Source organism: Saccopteryx bilineata, chromosome 4 (assembly GCF_036850765.1).
Source record: "Saccopteryx bilineata isolate mSacBil1 chromosome 4, mSacBil1_pri_phased_curated, whole genome shotgun sequence".
Lineage (NCBI taxonomy): Eukaryota > Metazoa > Chordata > Mammalia > Chiroptera > Emballonuridae > Saccopteryx > Saccopteryx bilineata.
Genome location: NC_089493.1, coordinates 88,805,834 through 88,830,872, shown reverse-complemented (window position 1 = coordinate 88,830,872; position 25,039 = coordinate 88,805,834). Strand labels below are relative to the sequence as shown.

At 40.6% G+C, this 25,039-nt stretch overlaps 1 protein-coding gene across 1 annotated transcript in view; it reads right to left on the bottom strand.

The window, feature by feature from the left end:
• RYR3 (ryanodine receptor 3) overlaps positions 1 to 25,039 on the bottom strand; it is a 626,037-nt gene that overhangs the window by 149,535 nt on the left and 451,463 nt on the right. The window contains exons 44-45 of the mRNA XM_066277226.1: positions 4,125 to 4,305; positions 2,151 to 2,262 (exon numbers count right to left, since the gene is read on the bottom strand). Of these exons, the coding sequence (XP_066133323.1) occupies positions 2,151 to 2,262; positions 4,125 to 4,305 (293 nt within the window). The remainder of the gene's footprint in view (positions 1 to 2,150; positions 2,263 to 4,124; positions 4,306 to 25,039) is intronic.

The window sequence follows — 25,039 nt, the reverse complement described above, 5'->3', positions numbered from 1 at the left end:
GGAAAAACTCCTTCCCAGATGGGGTTCTGATGGCTTAGCCATCCATGCTGCTGTCTTCCTGAGAATTAGCAAACTGTGTAACTTGTTTTCTGTGACAGCAGGTGAGCAGAGGGACTGACCTCTCCACCCCAAAGACTGTAAAACACCATAATAGTTCCCAGGTTCCCTTTTAAGTTTCCTTTATTTGATTAAGTCACAGAAATAAAAAGACAAACCCATGTGGGTAAAGATGGACTATCATAGTAGGAACTAGAATTCTAAGGATTCTGATCAGCCTCCCTTATCAAGATTTAGATTTTCTTCTAACCAGAGTACTTCTGATCAAGACTCTTCCATGTTGAAACAGTTTTTCCCTAACACTTGTTGATAGATTTGCAAACAGGCTAGACTGTGTATTAGGCAAGACCCATGACATACTGGAAGAAAAGTAAGGATGGCTGCTTTAATGCAGTCTCCTAAGCTACAGGCCACAACCAATTAGTGGATTGTAAAATCAAGTTAGTGGGCTCTGACCAGGATTAAAGAGCATGAAATAGATTACTATAGATAGGAAAAATTAGACTGCAATATCTGTGGTAAGAATAAATTTTGTTTCTGAAATAGATGTATAGTAGGTGACAGGGTAAATTGTATTTCTCACTCTGGTCAAGACAAATTGTTTTGGGCAAATACGTTTGAAAGCCACTGTTTTAATAGGTTATGGTTTTCTTTAGCATTGAAAAACATAACACATCCACTCTTAATTTGGCAGTGACCAAATATGCAATCTCATCAATACCAGATCCAACTGCTTAGATCAACCTAATCTGCATTGCAAGTGCTTTTGGGAAATGCTCTGTCCTAATCCCAATACACTGAGCACTGCAGAGAGGCAGGCAGGCACCAGAGCCCTGCATGAGCAAATCTAGCAATTCTTCAAAGGGTTACCGAGTTACTCTTCTAATTTAAAAGGCTATCTTTTTTGTTGTCCTGTAAAAAGCAGTTATTTCCTCTCTCACTTATGATGTGAGACCATTTATTTCACTTTCTCTCAGCCCCCAACAGATGTAAGAAAGAGAAAAGGAAAAAATGCAACTTTTAAGATCACACCTGGAAAGTCTGAGAAGACATCCCATAAAAATAGAACGATCCTTTTAGGCATGTCTGTAAAGCGTACCCTGAGAAATAACCAGGGCCCGTGGGGAGAGCCTCCTTTCCTGGTGACTCTCACCACAGGCAACAAGAACAAAGGGTTTTCCATGTGGAGCAGCCTGATGGCCACACTTGAGAATCAAGTTGGAAAACAGAAACAGACTCATAGACACAGAGATCAGACAGGCGGTACCAGAGGGGAGAGGCTGGGGGGACTGGGGGTGTAGGGATTGAGAAATATAAATTGGTTATCACAAAAACAGTCACAGGGAAGTAAAGTATAACATAGGAAATATAGTCAGTAATATTGCAATAACTATGTCCAGTGCCAGACAGGTACTAGAAGCATTGGTGGGAACACTTATTAAAGTATATGATTATCTAACCACTATGCTGTATACCTGAAAATATTAATAATATAAAATAATATTGAATATAAAATGCAATTAAAAATAAAAAAGAAAATCACAGAAAAAGAGGCACATAGTACAAAATTTGGGGGAGCTTTTGAAACTGGATATGTGGATGATATGCCCAACTAGTGCCACAGAGAAATCACACAACACAGGGATTTTCCCAGGAGTCATTCCTTAGTCCTACTTTGAGCACAACATGAGAAGGCAGGGTTCTTCGGAAAAGATAATAATGTAGGGAAAATAGGAGGCAAAAGGAAAAGAGGAAGACCACATATGAGATGGATTGACTCCACAAAAGAAACCATATGCATGAGTCTACAGGAGCTAAGCAGGGCTGTTGAGAACAGGGCATTGTGGACAGAACTCATTCATATTGTCATTAAGAGTCAGAGCCGACTCATCAACGCGTAAAGTACACACATTCCTTAGAAAGCTGCAGACCCAAGTATCAGAGATGGAAACTACTGTTCATGTTAGCTAAAAGGAACTGAGAGAAAGGCATGTCTGCAAATGCCAGAGGCAGAAAAAGAAATTACATTCAGGAAATCTACAGTGCTTTGGGGTCAAACCCCTAAGTTGCTCTCTGAAAACTCGATTACTTACGTGCATTTCAGGAGCACAGCGGCCCAGTAGATCTATAAGAGCTGAGTAAAATGACATAATTGCATTGCCCATGTGCACAATCTCTTCTTCCTCTTCATTGTCCTCTGTGCCACTGAGAAAGAACCAACACAAGGAGGTGTGAGGAAGCCTGGAAGGTATGGCTGTGCTGTTAGACACCAGCTGCTTGATACGGAGACACTCATCCTGGGCATCATGCATCCTCTCTTGGACACCTTTGCCCTCTCCAAACTCAACCAGGTAGTCTTAGTCAAGTTCACGGGACCCATATACTTGTCCATGACATTTCTAGGGTCCCATGAACTTTAAGGCATGTTTATTGACATGAGCTGATCACACAGACCATACACTTTCCTGGAGAGGCACCAAAATACTCATAGGTCCTCCCAATCATTAATTCCCCTTTCCTTCCTGAATATACAAGGAAAGTACATCGGACAAGGAGTGAGGCAGGCTAAGTCTATGTTCTGGCTCCATTGCTAACAAGCTATATAACTCTGGACCTCAGTTTTTTCTGTTACATGAGGACGTTGGGACAGCTTGTTATAGATTTTTTCTAGCTTTACTAGGTCACCTGCCAGAACAAATGACAAAAAACCCCCAACAATATACATACAACTCCCCCCGCAAAAGAACCCCAACCAGCTGGAGAGTTATCTCTGCTGAGTTCCATCCCTTGTCTAGATTCTGGTGTCTAATCTAGAGGCTGTGATTAAAGAAAAGGAAATGGTCATAAGACATAATAAAAGGAAAGTCATAAGGCAGTCCACCAGTGCACCGTTTCCTCAATCTTTAAATACCAACATTAGTGATGTTGTGATTTTTTACCTTCTGCAGTTCTCTTTTTTATTTATTTATTTTTTTTATTTTTCTGAAGTTGGAAACGGGGAGGCAGTCAGACAGACTCCTGCATGTGCCCAACCGGGATCCACCCGGCATGCCCACCAGGGGGCGAGGCTCTGCCCATCTGGGGCGTTGCTCTGCCGCAACCAGAGCCATTCTAGCGCCTGAGGCAGAGGCCACAGAGCCATCCTCAGTGCCTGGGCCAACTTTGCTCCAATGGAGCCTTAGCTGCGGGAGGGGAAGAGAGAGACAGAGAGGAAGGAGAGGGGGAGGGGTGGAGAAGCAGATGGGCACTTCCCCTGTGTGCCCTGGCTGGGAATCGAACCCGGGACTCCTGCACGCCAGGCCGACGCTCTACCACTGAGCTAACCGGCCAGGGCTACCACAGTTCTCTTTTTTTAAAGAATCAAATCACAATACTTTCAGAACAGGAAGTATTGAAAGTGAGGTATGAGATGAGACACCAAGGTTTAAAATACTGAAGGGAACAGTCTGGAGTTAGACAACGACTGTGACCTTGCTGGTCCAGGCTTCCTCTGTATCTCTGTATAGCTTCCTCCTGTGCTGATGAAGTAGGGAGGAGTGGTGTTGGCTAAAAGAGCTCGCCAGACTTCTCGGCTTGCTGTTTGGTCTGAGTGGAGCCAGAAAAACGGAAGTGGGTGAAGGTACTGATCCCTGGGCTCACTGGGAGGGTGAAGACGACAACATTCTTGACAAAGTGATTTAAAGAGTTTTCACCACAATTGCAAAGAATCTGTGTTTTCTCTACTGGGGGGAAGTCAGTGACATGACTTTAATAATTCATGTATTGACAGTACAGTGGTACCTTCATATATGAACAGACCAACATACGAGTTTTTTAAGATACGAGCTGCTACTCAGTCTGTATTTTTGTTCAAGATCCCAGTGAAATTCTGAGATACGAGCCATGATTCGGGGAAGCTGCCACTAGTTGGCGCATTGGCGCACGGGTTCAGTATCGGCAGTTTGATATATGAGTTGACTGACTTATGAGCTCGTTTATAGAACAAATTAAATTTGTATCTCAAGGTACCACTGTATTTGGGAACTTATCAACTATATCTGTGCCAGAAGGCCATTTCATTGACTTACACTTCTCTCTTGTATCCCTGAGAGGGGAGGTCGAGGGCTGGGTTCTCAGAGATCTTAATGGCGCCTTGCATGGCAGCCAGCAGACCGTTTCCTCCTTCACCCCGCAGGGCGGGGCCAAAGCACTCTGGGCGTCGGATGAGCAGCTTGACCACGACGCTAGCATTTTCTTCCACACTTTCACCTAGAGACAAAGGGCATTACTTCCTCCTTACTGAAAAGGACAACACCAGAATTTATTTCTAATTGATGAGGTTAACAGAGCAATATTTGACTGATTAGGAGGTAATACTGATGGAAAGAAAGGGGAGCTTTGGTAAATTAGGTCAGAATCTGTTTATTTGAAGCATTATGATTAACCTCTATAGAATAGAATCCTACCTTTAAGTTCAGGATTTTATGCCAGACTATTTCACTATCTTTAGGTCCTCAGAGGGCAAGAAATATACTACAGAGTTTGCCATTGATTACTGATGTATTACAGGTGACTTTGAGAATAAAAGAACTTCATATATATTTTTAAATTTTTATTAATTTTAATTTATTGTGTTAACATGGATTCAAGTGTCCCACTCAATATAACTACCTCACCCCCCACCCGTGTCCCCCATTACTTGCCTCTGCCCCCCTCCCCCATCTCCTGACCCCCTCCCTCTGGGATTTCCTGTCCTGTTATCTGTATCTATGTGTTATGTATATATAGTTTCACTAATCCCTTCACCTTCTCTGATCCCATTCCCTTATACCCCTTCCCTCTGATTGCTGTCCCTCTGGTCCCTGTGACCCTGCTTCTTCCTCTATTCCATTCCTCAGTTTACTTTGTTCATTAGATTTCACATATAAGTGAGATCCTTTGATATTTGTCTTTTTCTGCCTGGCTTATTTCACTTAGCATAATAATCTCTAGGTCCATCCATGCCATTGCAAAAGGTAAGATTTTCTTCTTTTTCATGGCCACATAGTATTTCACTGTGTATATGTATCATAGATTTTTAATCCACTCATTGATTGATGGACACTTGGGCTGTTTTCAGATCTTGGCTATTGTAAACAATGCTGCAATAAACATGGGGGGTGCATATCTCCTTTGAATCAGTGACTTAGTATTCTTTGGATATATTCCTAAAAGTGGGATAGCTGGGTCAAAAGGCAGTTTGATTTTTAATTTTTTGAGGAAACCCCATACTGTTCTCCAAAGTGGCTACACAAGTCTGCATTCCCATCAAAGCGCAAGAGGGTTCCCTTTTCTCTACACCCTCGCCAGCACTTATTGTGCATTGATTTGTTAATGAGTGTCATTCTGACAGGTGTGAGGTGGTATTTCACTGTGGTTTTAATTTGCATTTCTCTGATGATCAGTGACGTTGAACATTTTTTCATATGCCTATTGACCATTTGTATGTTCTCTTTGGAGAAGTGTCTATTCAGTTTCATTGCCCATTTTTAAATTAGATTGTTTACCTTCCTGGTGTTGAGTTTTAGAAGTTCTTATAAATTTTGGTTATTAACCTCTTATCAGACGTATTGGCAGATATGTTCTCCCATTGTGTGGGTTGTCTTTTTATTTTGTTCATGGTGTCTTTTGCTGTGCAAAAGATTTTAGTTTGATATAGTCCCATTTGTTTATTTTGTCCTTCATTTCACTTGCCCATGGAGATAAATCAGCAAAAATATTGTTACGAGAGATATTGAAGAGTTTACTGCTTATGTTTTCTTCCAAGATGTTTATGGTTTTGTGACTTACATTTAAGTCTTTTATCTATTTTGAGTCATTTTTATGAATGGTGTAAGTTGGAGGTCTAGTTTTATGTTTTTGCATGTATCTGTCCAATTTTCCCAACACCATTTATTAAAGGGACTGTTTTTACTGCACTGTATGCTCTTACCTCCTTTGTAAAATATCAATTGACCATAAAGGCGTAGGTTTATTTCTGGGTTCTCTATTCTGTTCCATTGATCTGTAGGCCTGCTTTTATGCTAGTACTAAGCTGCTTTGATAACTATGGCCTTGTAGAATAACTTGATATCAGTAAGTGTGATACCTCTCACTTTAATTTTTATTTTCAAGATTGCTGAGGCTATTCGTGTTATTTTTTGGTTTCATATAAATTTTTGGAATATTTGTTCTATATCTTTGAAGTATACCATTGGTATTTTAATAGGAATTGCATTGAATTTATTGATTGCTTTGGGTAGTATAAACATTTTAACGATGTTTATTCTTCCTATTCATGAACATGGTATATATTTCCATTTGTTTGTATCTTCCTTGATTTCTTTTGTCAATGTCTTATAATTTTCCAAGTACAAGTCTTTAACCTCCTTGGTTAAATTTACTCCTAGGTACTTAATTTTTTTTTGTTTTTGCAATAGTGAAGGGGATTTTTTCCTTAATTTCTTGTTCAGTTTGTTGTTGGTGTATAAAAATGACTCTGATTTCTGAATATTAATTTTATATCCTGCCACCATGCCAAATTAATTTATCAGGTCTAGTAGTTTTTTGACTGAGACTTTAGGGTTTTTTATGTACAGTATCATGTCATCAGCAAATAATAATAGTTTTACTTTTTCTTTTCCAATTTGGATGCCTTTTATTTCTTCTTCTTGTCCGATTGCTGTGGCTAGGACTTCCAGAACTATGTTGCATAAGAGTGGTGAAATGGGCACCCCTGCCTTCTTTCTAATCTTAAGGATTGCCTTTCATTTTTTCCCATTCAGCATGATATTGGCTGTGGGTTTGTCATAGATTGTTTTTACTATGTTGAGGTATATTCCCTGTATTCCCACTTTGCTGAGAGTTTTGATCATAAATGGGTGCTGGATTTTATCAAATGCTTTTTCTGCATCTATTGATATTATCATGTGATTTTTACCCTTTCTTTTTTTTATGTGATGAATCACATTTATTGATTTGCGAATATTGTGCCAGCCTTGCCTCTCCAGAATAAATTCCATTTGATTATGATGTATGTTTTTTTTTATATATTGCTGGATCCAGTTTGCTAATATTTTATTGAAAATTTAAGCATCTGTGTTCTTTAGCGATATTGGTCTATATTTTTCTTTCTTTGCAGTGTCTTTACCTGGTTTTGGAATGAAGATAATGCTTGCCTCAGAGAAAGAGTTTGGAAGTCTTTTCTCCTCTTGAATTTTTTGAAATAGCTTGAAAAGGATATATGTTAGTTCTTCTTTGAATATTTGGAAAAATTTGCCTGTGAAGCCATCAGTTCATGACTTTTGTTTGCTGGGAGTTTTTTTGGTAACTGTTTCAATTTCATTTGTTGTAATCGGTCTGTTTAGGTTTTCTGATTCTTCCAGATTGAGTTTTGGAAGATTATATGTTTTAAGGAATTGATCAATTTCAAACAGGTTGTCCAATTTTTTGGCATATAGATCTTTATAATATTTTCTTACAGTCCTTTGTATTTCTGCAGTGTCAGTTGTTACATCTCTACTTTTCACTCCTAATTTTATTTGAGTCCTCTCTCTTTCTTGATGAGTCTGGCTAAACATTCATCAATCTTGTTTACCTTTTCAAAGAACCAAATCTTGGTTTCACTGATCTTTTGTATTGCTTCTTTAACCTCTAAGTCATTTATTTCTGCTCTAATCTTTATTATTTCCTTCCTCTACTTCCTCTGGGCTTTGTTGTTGTTTTTCTAGTTATTTTAGATGCAAGGTTAAGTTGTTTATTTGGGCTTTTTCTTACTTCTTAATGTATGCCTGTAATGCTATGAAATTCCCTCTTAGGACTGCTTTTTCTGTGTCCCATAAATTATGAGTTGTTGTATGTTCATTTTCATTTGTTTCAAGGAAAAAATTTTTTTTTGTATTTTTCTGAAGTTAGAGAGGCAGTCAGACAGACTCCCACATGCGCCCAACTGGGATTCACACAGCATGTCCACCAGGAGCCAATGCTCTGCCCATCTAGGGCATTATTCTGTTGCAGCTGGAGCCATTTTAGTGCCTGAGGCAGAGGCCATGAAGCCATCCTCAGAGCCAGGGCCAACTTTGCTCCAGTGGAGCCTTGGCTGCGAGAGGGGAAGAGATAGATAGAGAGGAAGGAGAGGAAGAAGGGTGGAGCAGATGGGCACTTCTCCTGTGTGCCCTGACTGAAAATTGAACCTGGGACTTCCACCTGCCAGGCTGATGCTCTACTGCTGAGCCTACTGGCCAGGGCCTCAAGGAAATTTATTTCTTCCTTATCTCATTGTTAGCCCATTTGTTATTTAATAGCATGCTATTTATGCTCCAAATGTTTGAATGTTTTTCAGTTTTACTATTCTAGTTGATTTCTAGTTTCATGCCATTGTGATCAGAGACAATGCTTGATATGATCTGCATCTTCTTAAATTTATTAAGATTTGTTTTGTGTCCTAACATATGGTCTATCCAAGAGAATGTACCATGAGCACTTGAAAAGAGTGTATATTCTGCTGCTTTGGGGTGAAATGATCTGAAGATATCAATTAAATCCAGGTGATCTACTGTGTCATTTAAGGCTGCTGTTTCTTTGTTAATTTTCTGTCTGGAGGATCTATCCATTGATGTTAGTGGAGTATTAAAATTCCCTACTATTATTGTATTCCTGTTGATTTCGCCCTTTATGTCCATCAAAATCTGCTATATATATTTAAGTGCTTCTATATTAGGTGCATAGATATAATATTTACAATGGTTATATCCTCCTGTTGGATTGCTCCGTTTTTCATTATGTAGTGACCTTCTTTATCCCTTAGCCTTTGTTTTAAAGGCTATTTTGTCATATATAAGTATTGCTACCTCAGCTTTTTTTTTCTGTTTCTATTTGCATGAAATACCTTTATCCCTGACCAGGCGGTGGCACAATGGATAGAGCGTTGGACTGGGATGTGGAGGACCCAGGTTCGAGACCTCGAGGTCACCAGTTTGAGCGCGGGCTCATCTGGCTTGAGCAAAAAAAGCTCACCAGCTTGGACCCAAGGTCACTGGCTTGAGCAAGGGGTTACTCGGTCTGCTGAAGGCCCATGGTCAAGGCACATATGAGAAAGCAATCAATGAACAACTAAGGTGTTGCAACAAAAAACTGATGATTGATGCTTCTCATCCCTCTCCATTCCTGCCTGTCTGTCCCTGTCTATCCCTCTCTGTCCCTGTAAAAAAAAACAACACAAAAAAACCCTTTTTCCATGCTTTACTTTCAGTCAATGTGTATCTTTTGTTCTGAGGTGGGTCTCTTGTAGACAGCATATGTATGGGTCCTGTTTTCTTATCAGCACAGCTATCCTATGTCTTTTGATTAGAGCATTTAATCCATTTATATTTAAGGTTATTATTGATAGGTAGTTGTTTACTGCCATTTTATTCTTTAAATCTACCACCTACTTTTCCTTGATTTCCTTTTCTCCTCTGTGATTTTTACAGCAGGCTCCTTAATATTTCTTGAAGTACTGGTTTGGTTGTAATGAATTCCTTGAGTTTTATTTTTTTTTGTCTGGGAAGCTTTTTATTTCTCCTTCAACTTTACAACAGACTTGCTTGATAAAGTAGTCTTGGTTGCAGGTTCTTGTTTTGCATCACTTTAAATATTTCTTGCTAATCCCTTCTGGCCTCAAGTGTTTCTGTTGAGAAGTCAGATGTCATCTTTATGGGGGCTCCTCTGTAGGTAATTAAGTGCTTTTCTCTTGCAGCTTTTAGTATTCTTTGTCTCTTAACTTTGGCAATTTAGTTATGATGTGTCTTGGTGTAGGCCTCTTTGGGTTTCTCTTTAATGGGACTCTCTGTGCTTCTTAAACTTCTGTGACTTTTTCCTTTATCAATTTAGGGAAGTTTTCAGCTATGATTTCTCCAATCAGGTTCTCTATCCCTTGTTATTCTCTTCTCCTTCAGGAACCCCTACAATGTGGATGTTGTTTCTCTTCATATTGTCACAGAGGTCTTTTAGAGTTTCCTCAGTCTTTTTACACCTCTTTTTGTTTTGCTGCTCTGCTTCTGCGCTTTTGTTTATCAGGCCTTCTAAATTCCTGATTCAATCCTCTGCTTCATCCAGCCAGCTGTTGATTCCTTTTAGTGCAGTCTTCATTTTTGATATTGTATTTGTCATTTCTGACTGGTTCTTTTTTTGTGATTTCAATGTCCTTTTTGATGCTTGCTATCTCCTTATTTAGGCTCTCATTATGACATATCCATTGTTGCTCTAAGATCTTTGAGCATCCTAGAAATCATTATTTTAAATTCTGCATCTGACACTTTGGTTACTTCCATTTTATTTAGTTTTTTTCCTTGGGATTTCTTTTGTTGATTCATTTGGATCGCATTTCTTTGTCTGCCTATTTTGTGTATTAGGTTGTGCTGTCTGACTTTGAAATATTTGTGGTGTCTTTATGAGGAAGATGGGCTCAGTGGTACTGCCCTCCAGGCCACCTGTTTTCCTTGCTCTAGGTATGTTTCTTGCGGGTACTATTTTTCCCTCCTGTTGTGTGTGAGTATTGAATGCAGTTGGTCTTTTTGTGGATATGGTTATCCCTTCAGGTTGGCTGGTTTTAAGGATCAACCTGCAATGTCTGTCCTGTTGGGCGTATTTATTCTCCACAGTGTATGGTGCTTGCTAGAATCCTCCTTTGGGAGTGCTGTTTGTGTAGCTAGCTGAGTCTAGGGTTTGTGCTCTCTGCCACCCACTACCAGTTGTGTTGGCTCTAGATCTTCTTGGGTTAGTGTCAGCTATTGTTTTTAACCTGCTGTGGGCTACTTGTTTGCAGCTACTGCTCTTTTTGCTGTTTCTGTCTGTGACTTCTGTGCCTGGGTAGTGTGGGAGGGGCCAACCTGTATATAAGGATCAGCTTCCTCCTGCTTAGAGATGACAGCAGCTCTGTAAAAGCCCCAAGCTCCATAAGATTTGCCTCCACTTTTCAGCTTCTCCACCTCCTCTTAAAGCTGCCTGGCCTTCTCACAGAGTCTTCCTTAGAAACTGTAGTGTGACCTCAGATTGGCCTCACCCAACCTACTTCTATACAGGTTGCAAGCTTGTTGGGTCAGGGCAGCTGAGATTGGAAATAAAATGTTAGTGGTGCCTCCTACTTCAGGGGTCTCTTGGTCAGGAGCTCAGTATGGAGAATGTGGCCCCTACTCCAGAGCCTAATCCCTCAGCTACTGCTGGATACTCAAATTTTATTTCTCCCCAACAAGTTGAGCAGCAGGTTCAGATCAAGTGTGGCCAACAGTCCCCTCTGCAGAAGTTCTTACAGCAGGTGAGACCCCAGTCTCAGGGAGGAAGACTGAGAGAGTCCTCTTCTGGGGCTGACTGTGCCCCCCAAGAAAGTGGCTAAGCCCCTTGACCAGATAGAACAATAGGCTCACAGGTACCCATACTTTGTCCATGCTACAAGCCTCTCTCCCTTTCCACTGTGAAACCTAGCCCAGCATGGCAAGATATCCAGTACCCAGGCTGGCTGACTGTGAATCTCCACTCTATCCAATGCATATAAGCCACTGTGCCAGTGCTGACCACAGAGAGTAGAACTTGCCTCAGCTGGGCCAGGTGTGAAGTGACCTTCATTAGGATACACTCTAGCAAGGGTTGTTAGGTCCTGAACCAATGATCTCTGCAGCTGGACACTGGAGCCTTGGGCCTCCCTGCAGGAACCTAGAATAGATTAGTGGGAGGCACTGCCCGTGACTAGCCCTCAGTAACCTTCTTGGAGTTACAAGCTATCCAGAGTTTGTGGCTGCCTCTGCTGGGCCTGGGTGCACATGGAAATACCAAACTGCACACCTAGGCTGGCTTTTACCCACTCTGGGCCTGGAGGAAGGTCCACTTAAAAGGCCAATGTTCCCTGAGTCCTATCTCCTGCAGCCTCTGTCTGCTAGGTGCTTATTTGGCTCAGCCACTGGAAAAAAACCTCTGGTAGAGTCTAGAACCTGTGGCAATTCAGGTATTAGGAAGGTGATGGGTGTGGCTGCTTGGCCCCAGGTATCAGTCTGTCCAGGCCTTTTCACAGACCTCAGATGTGGCCCCAGGAGTCTGGTGAGTATGGCCTATGAGACCTAGAAGTGTGGTCTGCCTGCTGTCCAGACAATTTCTACTGAGTCTCCTGTGGGGCAGAAGCACCAGTCTTAGACTTGGGAGCATGTGAGGGGAAGCTCTGGCCTTAATCCCAGAAAACTGAGTCACTGACATGTCCCCTGCTTCCTGGCTTCTCAGAATGACCCAGTCTCCATGGGGTGGGTCTGGAGAGATTCCTGAGGGTGAGGCAGTTGCTTTTCCTCAGGCTGATGCTGCTCAGAGGGGACTGCTCCACCCAAGAAAGAGGGAGACTGTGGTATTAGAGAATGACTCAGCACAGGTGTTCTGGTGACTGTCCCCCACAGTGTCTCTCCCTGGGTTTCCAACTTAACACTCTCCTTATGCAACTCTATTCCTCTCAGCTCTGCCCTGCTGGAGCCCTGGGTAAGTGACTGTGAATGATATTTTCTGCACTGGCCCTTTTAGACAGAGCCTGTGTCTCTGAGAGCTCCGTCTCTTTCTCACAGACAGAAACCCTGGCTCTTTTCACCACCAAATACTGTCTGGGCGCCTCTTCTAGGCTCTGGGGCTCTATCTAGGCCCTGCTGGGGCTGAGGAACCTCCCCTCTCAGGGTGACCCTCCCCACAGGGAGAGTCCCTCAGCCTGGCTAGCTCCTGGGAGCAAGGCAGCCCTTTCTGTGACTCTGCCCTACTTACCAGTCTTGATGTTGCTTCTGTGATCCTTGGTTATAAACTTGTGGGGCAGCTGTGTTAGGCTTGCTCACGGGTTTACCAGTTGTAAGCCTTTTACTTGATTACTGTGTGAGCACGTGGCAGAGGCACCTGTGTATAGCCTATATAAGGCTATGGGTGCTTCCCCTGGGCAGCGATTCTCCCAGGTTCCTCTCCCACCACTGTGAGGTGTGATTTTTCTTGATCCCTTGCCCTTACTGTGAGTAACAGATTTTCCTTTGTTTGTTAGCTCTTTCTCTTTTGTTGTTTATTTGCTTGTCTATTTTTATGAACCTCCAATAAACTGGTATGGCTCAACACTTTCCGGCTCCGCAGTTTCTTGACCGTCTGCTCAAATCCAATGTGAACCTGCCTGGCCTCGGCCACCAGCCTTGCAAGACTCCTCTTCATCTAGTCCAAAATTGCTTTTTCAAGATGATTTTTCTTAAGCTATAATCCAGTTTGGTCCTGGGAGGTGGCAGTTGGAATGTCCGCCTACTCTGTCGCCATCTTGGATTCTCTCCATATATTTGTTAACTCCATGAAAGGAACTTAAAATGTATTTCCTTCCTTCTTTGGAAGGAGGTATAATGGTAACTCAAGCTGACGTGCCTCAATCAACCTGTAGTGAAATGATACCAGTCTAATATCTACCCCAGAACAACCAGGTTTGTGTGGATGGACCTCAGAGAATTCTTGGAATTGGTCCTCTATGATAAAAATCTTAGTAACACTGTTGAGATACTCATGCCTCTCCTAGTTTTAGAGTGAGTCTATTAGTCTAACCCATATGTAGAGATTTCTCCCATCATGTCCAGAGGTTCAGAGGGGTGTGCTTGCTGTCCAATTGCTTGAAATTAACTTGTGCTCATCTCCCACACAAACTCATATTTGACAACATTTGATGGGACTCACAGCCCTAGAAAGCCTATGCTATGACCCAGCCGCAGTATTTCCTGGCCCAGAGGTTGGCCTGCTGACTCCCTCCCTCCCTCCCTCCCTCCCTCCCTCCCTCCCTCCCTCCCTCCCTCCCTCCCTCCCTTCTTTCCTTTTTTTTTTTTTAGTCACTTAATCTTTTGCATTTCAGTAAAATTCAAGACTGTAAATATATATATATACCTTTTATACAGTGTGCCTGTAAAGTCATGGTGCACTTTTGACCGGTCACAGGAAAGCAACAAAAGATGATAGAAATGTGAAATCTGCACCAAATAAAAGGAAAACTCTCCCAGTTTCATACCTATTCAGTGCAGTTCAATGTGGGCTCACGCACAGATTTTTTAGGGCTCCTTAGGTAGCTATCCCATATAGCCTCTACAGACTCATCACTGACTGATGGCCTATCAGAGCGGGTTTCTCCACCAAACTACCGGTTTCCTTCAACTGCTTATCCCACCGAGTAATGTTATTCCTATGTGGTGGCACTTCGTTATAAACGTGCCGATATTCACGTTGCACTTTGGTCACGGATTCGAATTTAGTGAGCCACAAAACACACTGAACTTTCCTCTGTACCGTCCACATCTCGACTGGCATGGCCGTGGACTGCTCCGCTGTATACATGGTGTGACATCATCATCTGTGCATGTGCACATGCTTCCACATCATCCTACAGAAACTGGGAGAGTTTTCCTTTTATTTGGTGCAGATTTCACATTTCTATCATCTTTTGTTGCTTTCCTGTGACTGGTCAAAAGTGCATCATGACTTTACGGATACACTGTGTTTTAGAACTGTGTGACTTGATTAAGAAAATTTTTATTAAACTGAATTTAAACAGCCCATTGGTATGCATTCACTGCTTTATAGTTCCATCTTTTAATAAGAGGCTGAAATTTTTGAAAAGAAGTTTTTCTTCAAATTTGATCTAATGTATGACAGTGAAAAAAATTGTTTTTATTAAACTAGAATGCACCTGAGGAAAGTTCTCAGGAAATGCTAAAAGGGTAAAATGATCACAATAAGGGTATGGTAAAAAGAACCCCTAAGAGAGACTGAGTGATGTGCAATTTGTAGAGAAGCTCAGGCAAAGCGATGATACTAAGTCCAAAGGCCACACTTTCTTACTGGTTGAAACTGTACCCGACAGAGTTCAATCACAGGAGGGATACTTAAAAGAAAGGCACTAGGAAATTCAACATATTTGAGAGGAAATATTCTTAATCATAGATAAACTTATAGTTCCACTACTTTCAAATGTTTTTGGCCCCCAAAACTTACCATGGAGCACATATATCTACCCTGCCAGTTGTCATTTTTTCATTTTAAGAATAATGAAGCTAAAATGGAAATTTTCAGTGTCAAAATGAAAAGGAAAATCCTCCCGTTAATCATCTTATTTAAATATTGTACTCTGATTCTTTTAGTTGTTAGGATGGAAACCCTTGTGGGTCAGCTGGAGTCTTTACCGGAGTGTTGAATTCAACTTAGCTCTTCCCACAGTCACCAGCATCATGGAGTTTGATGGGGCATGAACCACAATGTGGAACAGAATGTGAAAAGCCAGACTATGGGTTCTATACTGAATTTGCTATTGAAATTTATTTGCCACATTAGCCTTATTTTATCTGAATCTCAGGTTCAGATCTAAGCTAATTAGGTTGGCTCTACCAACTGACCTAGGAAGCCACTCCTTGATTACTGATTTGTGGGGGGATGCAGAGGGCACCCTGCAAGGGGAAGGAACTAAAGTGTAACCAATGCTGCTAATTAGAGAGGGGACCATGGAAAAGAATTTCCAAAGGATTCCTAAGGTACAGAGAATGGCATGATTAAGAGAGAGAGAGAGAGAAAGAGAGCATTCTCTTCTTAATTATCTGTAGCTCAGCTCTGTAGCTCAGTGGGCTGGGCTGCCAACCCAACCCACTGGAGGAAGCTGAATATTGACCCTGAGTGCCCTTTTTAAAGGAGAGAGAAATCTGAGGCAAATTAGTTTTGCCCAAGGGCTTACAACAATGCATTTGCTTGAGTTCCAAAATGAACAGAGCTTCATAACAGTGTGAATGTTCAGAGTGACTTTCTTCAAAGGCTGTCTTCACATTACTGTCTTTTTTTCCACATTCCTGAGAAGTTGGATTGAAATGGAATCATTGCTCATTTTACCCTGAAGCGATCACTGTCACCAAAGGGATGATGAGTAGGGATGCAATGATTTTACCTTCAGTCCAATGCCTTTCTTTATTTTTTAAAATTGAATATATTGGGGTGACACTGGTTTGCTAAACCATACAGGTTTCAAATGCATAACTTAACAAAACATCACCTGCTTTTATTCTCTATATTCTCACTATGATCCCTGTTTTAAGGTCCTTTTCCTGAAAAACTTATTTTTCTTCTTACTCTCTTGACATAAACCCTTGAACTGGGTAACTCCATTCCATCCTTCAGAACAAGCTAAACTTGGAAGCCTTAGAGGACATGGTCCTCTCAAACATCCTATCCTCTTCCTAGAAGCACTGAACACAAAGATAATTAATTAATTGTATCTGTTTATATCAGGTTTTATTGTTAGACTGCATATTTAATAAGAACAGGGCATTTTGTCTGAATTATCTAACTCTATGTTCAAGTATCTTGTTAATTAATATCTGGCATTTAACAGGTATTAAAAATATTTTTAAATTAAATGAATAGACTCCATTGAGACTCAAGATAGAGGTTTAAAATGATGGAGTGGAAAGCTAAGGGTGACTATGCATCATTGCATTACCAGACCAATTATTAGCCTCTGTTTACAAGAGCCTGATTTCTTAGATTTCAGTTAGTTTTAAGGAAGTGAACATATCCTCAATCAAGACCTAGTGCAGCCTGACCGGGCAGTGATGCAGTGGATAGAGTGTCGGACTGAGATGCGGAGGACCCAGGTTCGAGACCCTAAGGTCGCCAGCTTGAACGCGGCTCATCTAGTTTGGGCAAAGCTCACCAGATTGGACCCAAGGTTGCTGGCTCGAGCAAGGGGTTACATACGGTCAAGGCACATATGAAAAAGCAATCAATGAACAATTAAGGTGTCGCAACAAAACACTGATGATTGATGCTTCTCATCTCTCTTTGTTCCTGTCTGTCTGTCCCTATCTATCCCTCTCTCTGTCTCTGTAAAAAAAATCAGAAACAAAACAAACAAACAAAAAAAACCCCAGTGCAATAAGGGAGAGCACTGGGGCCCAGCATGCATGAGTCTAGAGATACTTTCATTTTGTTAATTTAGAGAATCAGAGGGCAGAGGTGATGGCCAGGGTTCAATAACTTCTTTGCTAATTATGTGACAACTTTAATACAGAAACTTGTATAGGTAAGTTATAGAAGTGGTTAAGACATAAAAGCACCTCCTTACTGCCTGGGAAGGGAGCTGAAGATGTGTTGATAAATTACTGAGACAGAACAGAGAAAACCAAGGGTTGTTTGCATATTCGGTCATTAATACAACCACTCCTTGAGTGTATACTACATGCCAGTCACTGATGGAAGAACAGTGGGCGAGTAGTGAAGAAAACAGGGAAGCTGAATGGTAGAATGAGACGAGTAGAACAGGGCCACCCCAGCAGAGCCACAGGCCTGCAGCAGAGCTTCCAAGCCAACTTGCTGATAGGTGAGCATAAAATACATGCTTAACCTATTAGTGCAATTATGAAGTTATTTGTTATGCACCAGAGGCTGACTGATACAGGGGTGAGAGTAGAAGTGGGGAAACCACTTCCTATGCCACTATAGTGGTCCAGGTAACAGATAATGATAGCTTAGAGGAGGATGTGGCCAGTAGAGATCGAGAAAAGTCAGTGGGTTTCAGATAGTTTTTAGACATTGACTCAACAGAATTTTAGATGAGTTGAATGTGGGGAAAAGGGAAAAGGCTGAATTAAGGATGCCACCTAAGATTTCATTTGAATATCTGTAAAGTTAGTTGTGCTAGTAAAAAAGATAAGATATCTATGAGAAGAACAGGTGTGGGTAGATATAGGCAGTCTCTGGGTTATGAACAATATAAGTTCTGTAGGTTTTTAAGTTGAATTTGTATGTAAGTTGGAACAGGTACATTTATCTATTAAATATAACTTAGATATTTGTCTTAACATAGTGTTTATTTTTACCTTTCTGTACATATAAATACTTAAACATTTTCAAACACAACCTTAAACAGTCTTGGATGATGCAGAAGATGATGGACTTGTTGGAGAGGATGGGACTGGGGTTAGAGAGTCAGGGTTGGATTCTGCTACTGGAGTTTCTTGAAGGTTTGTACAGAGCTTTTCTTTTTCTCATCATAAATGGCCCTGTAGCATCTCAGGATTTCGGTAACTGTACAGTAAACTTTGGCGAGCCTCTTTGTATCAGGGTCTTGCTCCTCTATCTTTGCAATTCCTGCTTCAACAAGATGAAAAGTATCAGCTAACTTATTTGTAGAATACTTTTTCAGTTTTGGAGTGTTCAGGTCCCTGTTTTCTTTCCTAAATGCTACCATCTGCTGTTCTAGTTCCATGAAGTCTTCATTGGTTAGTCCTTTGCCATGGGAGTTGAGGGATTCTATGATACCATTCTCACTGATGTCCAACTGCAGTTGATTACCAATAGCTCTTATGGTGTTCCCTTCATAAGTACAAGTTGTACGTAAGTCAGATGTTTGTAACTTGGGGACATACTGTAATTATAAATTCAGCCATAAGATGTACAAAATTTGAGATGCTTGTTCAACTGCCAAGTGGAAATATCAAGCAGGCCACTGGATACATAAGTCCAGAGCACAGGAAAGAGGAAAAGCATTAAAATGTACATTTAGGGGGTGATCCATATGTATGTAAAATTTGAAGCCAAGGGACGAAATAAAAATCTTGCAGGATGGGCTAGCACAGTAACCCAAGAATTTTGGACACCAGTATTTAATCCCAGAATCATGCCACAATTCTGCCCAGGTGTCTAGAATTTTGGGTCCCTATGGATTTCTCATGAAATATGTGAAGTAAAACTTGGGTGATATTGAAGCCTGGAATTGGAACTGTTAGAAGAAATCTATCTGTTAAATATGGGCTTTCTCATTGAGTTGATTAAATCAGTTGTGATGAGCACCTAGTTCACAATACTGCCATTTTGTGCAAATGGTGTTGATGAAGCAGTTTTTTCCCTAAATTGCTATTTCAGCTAAAACCCACAATTTTATTTAGCTATCAGACTTCATTTACCATTCTTTTCAATCAGATGACTGATAAACAATTCACATACATGTGGGTTTTGGACGTCTGAGCTCACTGCCAGGCTACTCAGCCAGCACTGCGCTGGGATCTGACAGGGAGCTGGGGGAAGAGCTGCTGAACAATCCACTGAGCATGAAAAGACTGGGTCGAGCATCCTTTCCCCCACGTGCAGATGTCCTAGTTTTGGTGCTTTGGGCATTGGTTTGCCATTGGCTTCATTGAGTAATTTGTTTTCTATTACTTGTGTTGTTTTGACTTTATTTCTGGGCTTTGATGTTGTTTCACTTTGAGATTTTACAGGTGGAGTCACAATTCCTTGTCTTTGTCTCTACTAGGCTTTTCCTGATCCCACTGACTGATTTCCGTCATGTTCTCGGGCACAGAGATTCAAGAGGTCCAGTGGGAGAATGAAGAGGTGGGGAAGAAGAGCTTGCATATGCCTTATAATTGGTGAGAAGGTGTAACACAGATGTTAAGTACTCAACCCCCTACTGGCCATATCTCAAATATATCTCACATTCTATCTTCTCCTCTTACCACCATAGCCTGAAGTGTTTCCTGAGTACATAATTCATAATTGTTTTAAACTGTTGTTTAAATCTTTTACCATTGGTTCATTGCTTTGAAAGTGCTCTTTCCAATTGTATTGTAAATTTGAGAACAAGAACAGCATCTCATATTTTAATCCTAACTACCCTCAGTCTTCAGTACCAATCATACTGAAGAATGGTTATTATATCCTTTCTGACTCTAAAAACATGAATAATGAACAGAAATGGTTTAAGCATCTATACCAACTATGCCTGCCCTTCAGAGCTAATGTGGTACTTTGTACTCTTGATCTTAAAATAATTTTTTCAGCTTTATTGAGATATAGTTGACATATCCTAAAAGATTTATGTCTCCCAGCTTAAAGGCCCATCAGTAGGCTCTCCCAACACTAAAATTATGTCCATTTCTTTTTTCAAGATTTTATTCCATATTTTCCTTCTTACCCAGGCATTCCTAGATTCACTCTTCCAGATTCCAATAAGAAGCACAATTAGTTTTTAGCAAGAGAGAGAGAGAGAGATAGAGGGAGAGAGAGAGAGAGAGAGAGAGAGAGAGGAGAGAGAGACAGATACAGGAAGTGAGAGAGATGAGAAGCATCAACTCATAGTTGTAGCACTTTAGTTGTTCATTGATTGCTTTCTCATGTGTGCCTTGACATGAAGGGCTCAAGCTGAGCTAGTGACCATTTGCACAAGCCAGTGACCTTGGGTTCAAGCCAGCAACCTTGAGCTTCAATCCAGCAACCTTGGGCTTCAAACCAGTGACCTTTGGGCTCAAGCCAGTGATCACGGGATCATGTTGATGATCCTATGTTCAAGCAGTGACCCTGTGCTCAAGCTGGTGAGCCTTAACTTAAGCCAGATGAACCTACACTCAAGTTGGTGACCTTGGGGTTTTGAACCTAGGACCTCAGCATCCTAGGTCGATACTCTATCCACTGTGCCACCATTGGTCAAGAACGATCATTTTTGGCATGCCAACAGTCACATATTGGTCACTATGGAGGTAGGTGTGGTTGAGAACAGAAGTTTTAGTAATAATTCCATATATGTTTCTGCTAATTCAACTCATGTTTGCTCTGTTTCCTGCTTTAATTTGTAACTGACATCAGGATAGAACCTCAAGAGCATGTCCCTTGTGACTTCTCACATTCTCACAGATTCTCTGTAATCTTCGTGCATCATATGACGAATGCACAAGTTATGGCCACCGATGATAAATCGGCCTTGAGAAATTCAGCAAAGCTAGTAGAAGCTATGGTTTTCACAACCAGCTTTGTAGCCTGGGGAAGATAACCCTGAAACACTCCAAGGACCCGGTGGAAACACAGACCAACTTTCCCCTACTTCTTATAGACTGGTAAGAAATCTTCAACTTCTTGGAATCTATATTAGGAAGGGATTAAACATTCAGGCATATCTGTGTCTAGACTAATTATAGAATCTGCAACTGCCAAGTAAATAGAAGCTTCTGAACTTTATTCTTTCAGAGTTAAACATACCCAAAACAAGCTAATAAAACTAAAATGGAGAAAAATTATCTACTTTAAGATGTTCATTTAAAGACCAATATTATTTAGGATTTAATACAAACAAGAAAGACTAATAAAATAATGTTAGAAACAAACCTCCAATTCTGTTATTTTGATATAGCAAGACCTTTTATTTATTTTTCTTATTATTTATTTATTTATTTTTAAGATTTAAATTAAATTTAACAGGGTGACATTGATCAACAAGAGCACATAGGTTTCAGGTAAACATCTCTATAGCACTTGAACTGCTGATTATGTTGCGTACCCATCACCCGAAGTCAAATCACTCTCTGTCACCACATACTTGTCCCTCTTTACTCACCCTCCCCCCCAAAGCACCAAGTAAGAGCTTTTATTTAGCTTTTTAAAATGTGGTTAAAATTCATTAACACCAAAGAGTAATGTAAGAGTGTCACAATTTTTGACAAGCTCAAAGGAGAAAATGCTGTTTCTCTTGGGAGACAATGCTCCCAAGACAGTACTGCTTAATGATTTGACCAATATCTGGCCCCTGAAACCAATCTTCTCAGTTCAAATCCTGGCTTTACATGCCACAAGCTGTGTGATTCTGAGCAAGGTATATTTCTCCATAAAATAAGGAAGATGAGTGTACCTACATATTTCATTGGACTTTTGTATTATGTAAGTCAATGCAATTAAAAGTATTTCAAAGATTGCCTAGCATGTGGTTAATCCACAGTAAGTGTAAGCTGTTATCAACAGTACCACCATCCCCACAATCAACGCTATCATCACTCACCATCACCTACCATGGTCACCTTGACAACTCACTCTATCTACCACCCAACCATCATATCCCACCATCACTCACTATGACCACCCCCACCATCATTTATCACTGCCTGCAACCCACTATCATCACACCATCACTAACCACTGCCCGACTCAGTTAACCCTAATACATGCTATGACCACTCCTTAATCATCATATTGCTCCATCGATATCATCACTAACCACCACCCAGTATTACCACCCCCACTAGCACTCACCATTGTCCACCTATCATCACCTGCCATTACCCAACATCGCCATCCACTAACCCACCCCTACTCCTATCAACATCAGCCACCATGACCATCCCCATCATCTACCATAATCAACCATAACATCTTTATTTTTCACTGCTGAGTGGAGGCAGCCAAAGTGGCTAGGAAACCCTTTCAGTCACCTCTTAGACGTAAAGGCTTATAAAGGCTTTGGGAACTCAAGAGATTTATTTATTAGAGCCTTTCCATTTCAAATGCCCTAATACTTTTGTAAGAATTACAAAGAACAATGACAACTAACGCAACTGCAGGCTGCATTTCTGGCACTGTGCTCATTTCAGTTTACCATGATTGTTACATTTAAGCCTCATAACTCTGAGAGATATATACTGTTATTATCTCTATTTTATATAGTGTATAAAACAACTGGGGCTAGGAGAATTTTCATAACTTGCCTAAATTCATGAAGCTAACAAGCAGTAGAGCGTATCTGAACCCGAGATACTCCATTCTCCAGCCCGAGCTCTTCCACATCACTCTGTTGTGCCAGATCCACTCTTTCTCTTGTGTCAGCAAGATCCTAACATTTTTTCCCTCAGACTCTCCATCTTTCTTTTTCATGCTCTTCTCTGTGACAGTCCACTCTACTTCAACTACAGGTAATCTGCATGTTTATTGTCCCAAACTGTTGACCGATTGATCCTTATCCTATAATCCCAATGAAGGGCATCTCCATTTGGGGTCACACACTGCAAAATTGATATGACCTGAACCAAACCAAATTCATTAGTGTCCATTTAAAACAATTTTCTCGTTCTCATGCCCTTATTTCCTTCTCCCGACTCTTCAATTGCTAAGCTTCAATGTGATTTGTGTTTCTTTGTCTCAACATACCCTAGCCCAGACACCATAATCATCACTACCTCCCAGTTCTATGAATTCTGTCACTGTAATTGCTTTCAAATGCATTGTCCACATTCTGTTTCTACCACCACCACCACCACCAGAATTTTGTAATTCGGAAATTTGTAATCCTAACTTTGGCACAGAAGTTCCCAGAGGTTACCATCAGTCTCCCTTGTTAAAAAGATCTCCCAGTTGAATCAAGATTAAATAATCCAGGTTGGCATTTAGGTTTTCCCCATTATAGCTGCCTACCTATGTTTCACTAGAGTCATCCATGTATTTAACTATTCGCCAATAGATCACTGTCCTTTCTGAGAACAGCTTTAGCCTTCTGGCCACTGGTCATGCTGTTTCCCCACTGATCACCATTTCTACATCTTTGTGTCTGGAAATTTAATCCTTAAAGCTCATCTCTAACATCACCTCCTTCATGAGGCATTTTCTGATTTTCTCAACAGGATGTGAGTTACCCCTTATGAAGCCCTCCAGCACTCTGTCTCTGCCTTACCCCACTTATTAGAGTGACCTCTGTCCATGTATATTCCCTTTACCAGATTGTAAATTCTCTGAAAGCAGAAGCTAACATCTTTTGTCCAAACCAAATGTGGTCTTTATATTACAGAGACACAATAAACCTGATATCAAAGTGCGTGTATCTTTCTACTGATTGGTCAACTTGCTACAGCTAGTTGCATTATGAAATGGCACTAGAGATACTATGTTAAAAGGGCATAAAACAAGGTATTAGAAAAGGGGACAGACTAAACATTTTGGTCTAGAGTTTAATTCAGTGTGTTCATATGTAGCTAGTAGAAACAATCTAGATAGGAGCATAACAGTGGGTTCCTTTACCTTCTTAACCCATGCAGACAGCCTACTAAATGACTCCATAAAGCATTTGATCTTGACTGCAAAGGCAACCAAGATGAATAAATTGGTCCTGTCTATTTACATAATTGGGTGAGCTTTATGAATCCTCAAAATCCACTTAAAAATTCTCTTTATTACTACAGTAACTCTGCATTAATTCTGGGCATGTGATCACTTGGATAGGAAGTAGAACAGACTATTAGAGGCTACCCTGACACTGTATCAAAGAAAATGGAGTTTAGCAATGCTGGTGATGAACAGATAGGGACAGTGAAGAATACACAGAGAGAGGCAAAAGACAGGTGATTGAAAACCCAGCTGGATGAGATCCAGGGAGACAAAATACAGTCAGCTCAAAGTCTGTGACCCAAGCAGGGAAAGGGAAAACCCAGAAAAATGGAAATCATTCAAATATGAAGAGGAGAGTATATTACAGTGTAGGAAGATAAGCACATAGAATGAGAGTGAAGAGAGACAACAAGAAAAGCACATGAGAATATAATGACCATATCGTATCGGTACACTTTGAGGTAAATTCTCATACTTAGAATAACTGTCATGGTTGCTTATTAGCTGCAATTCCTTTTTTAAATTAGTTAATCAGCCCAGCTGCATTGGTTAGCCTGGAACACCAAACTGGGAGCAGTAAGAACAATTATAACTATAATGTAAATAACAAGTGAATTCGTATTGTAACAGAATCTTGGGAGACAAGATACATTTTCAAGAAAGCAGTCTACTTATTTTATGCACTATTCAACACATTATACTAGGCAACTACGGAATTTTTGTAGACTTGGAATTCAATGTAATAGGGAGGTGACTTACATTAAGAAGAATAATATTTAGGGTGCTATAGCAATTTGTTTCTCAAAGTTTAGTTATATTTTATAGCTATTCAGTTATTATTGAATAACTATATAAGCTATTTTTATTAATTCATTATCCATCCATCCATTCATCCAATAGTCTAATAATCTGGAGGCATCTCTGTATCTAACTCTGTGAACTAGGTAAGATGAAGACACTAATAAGCCCCCTCTTTTACTGATAGGATGAGAAGTACAGATTGCTGAGAAGCCCAAGCCCACCCAGTGAGTTTCTTGCTGTATCTGGCACTAGAACTCAGTACTCTGTCCATTGGACACTC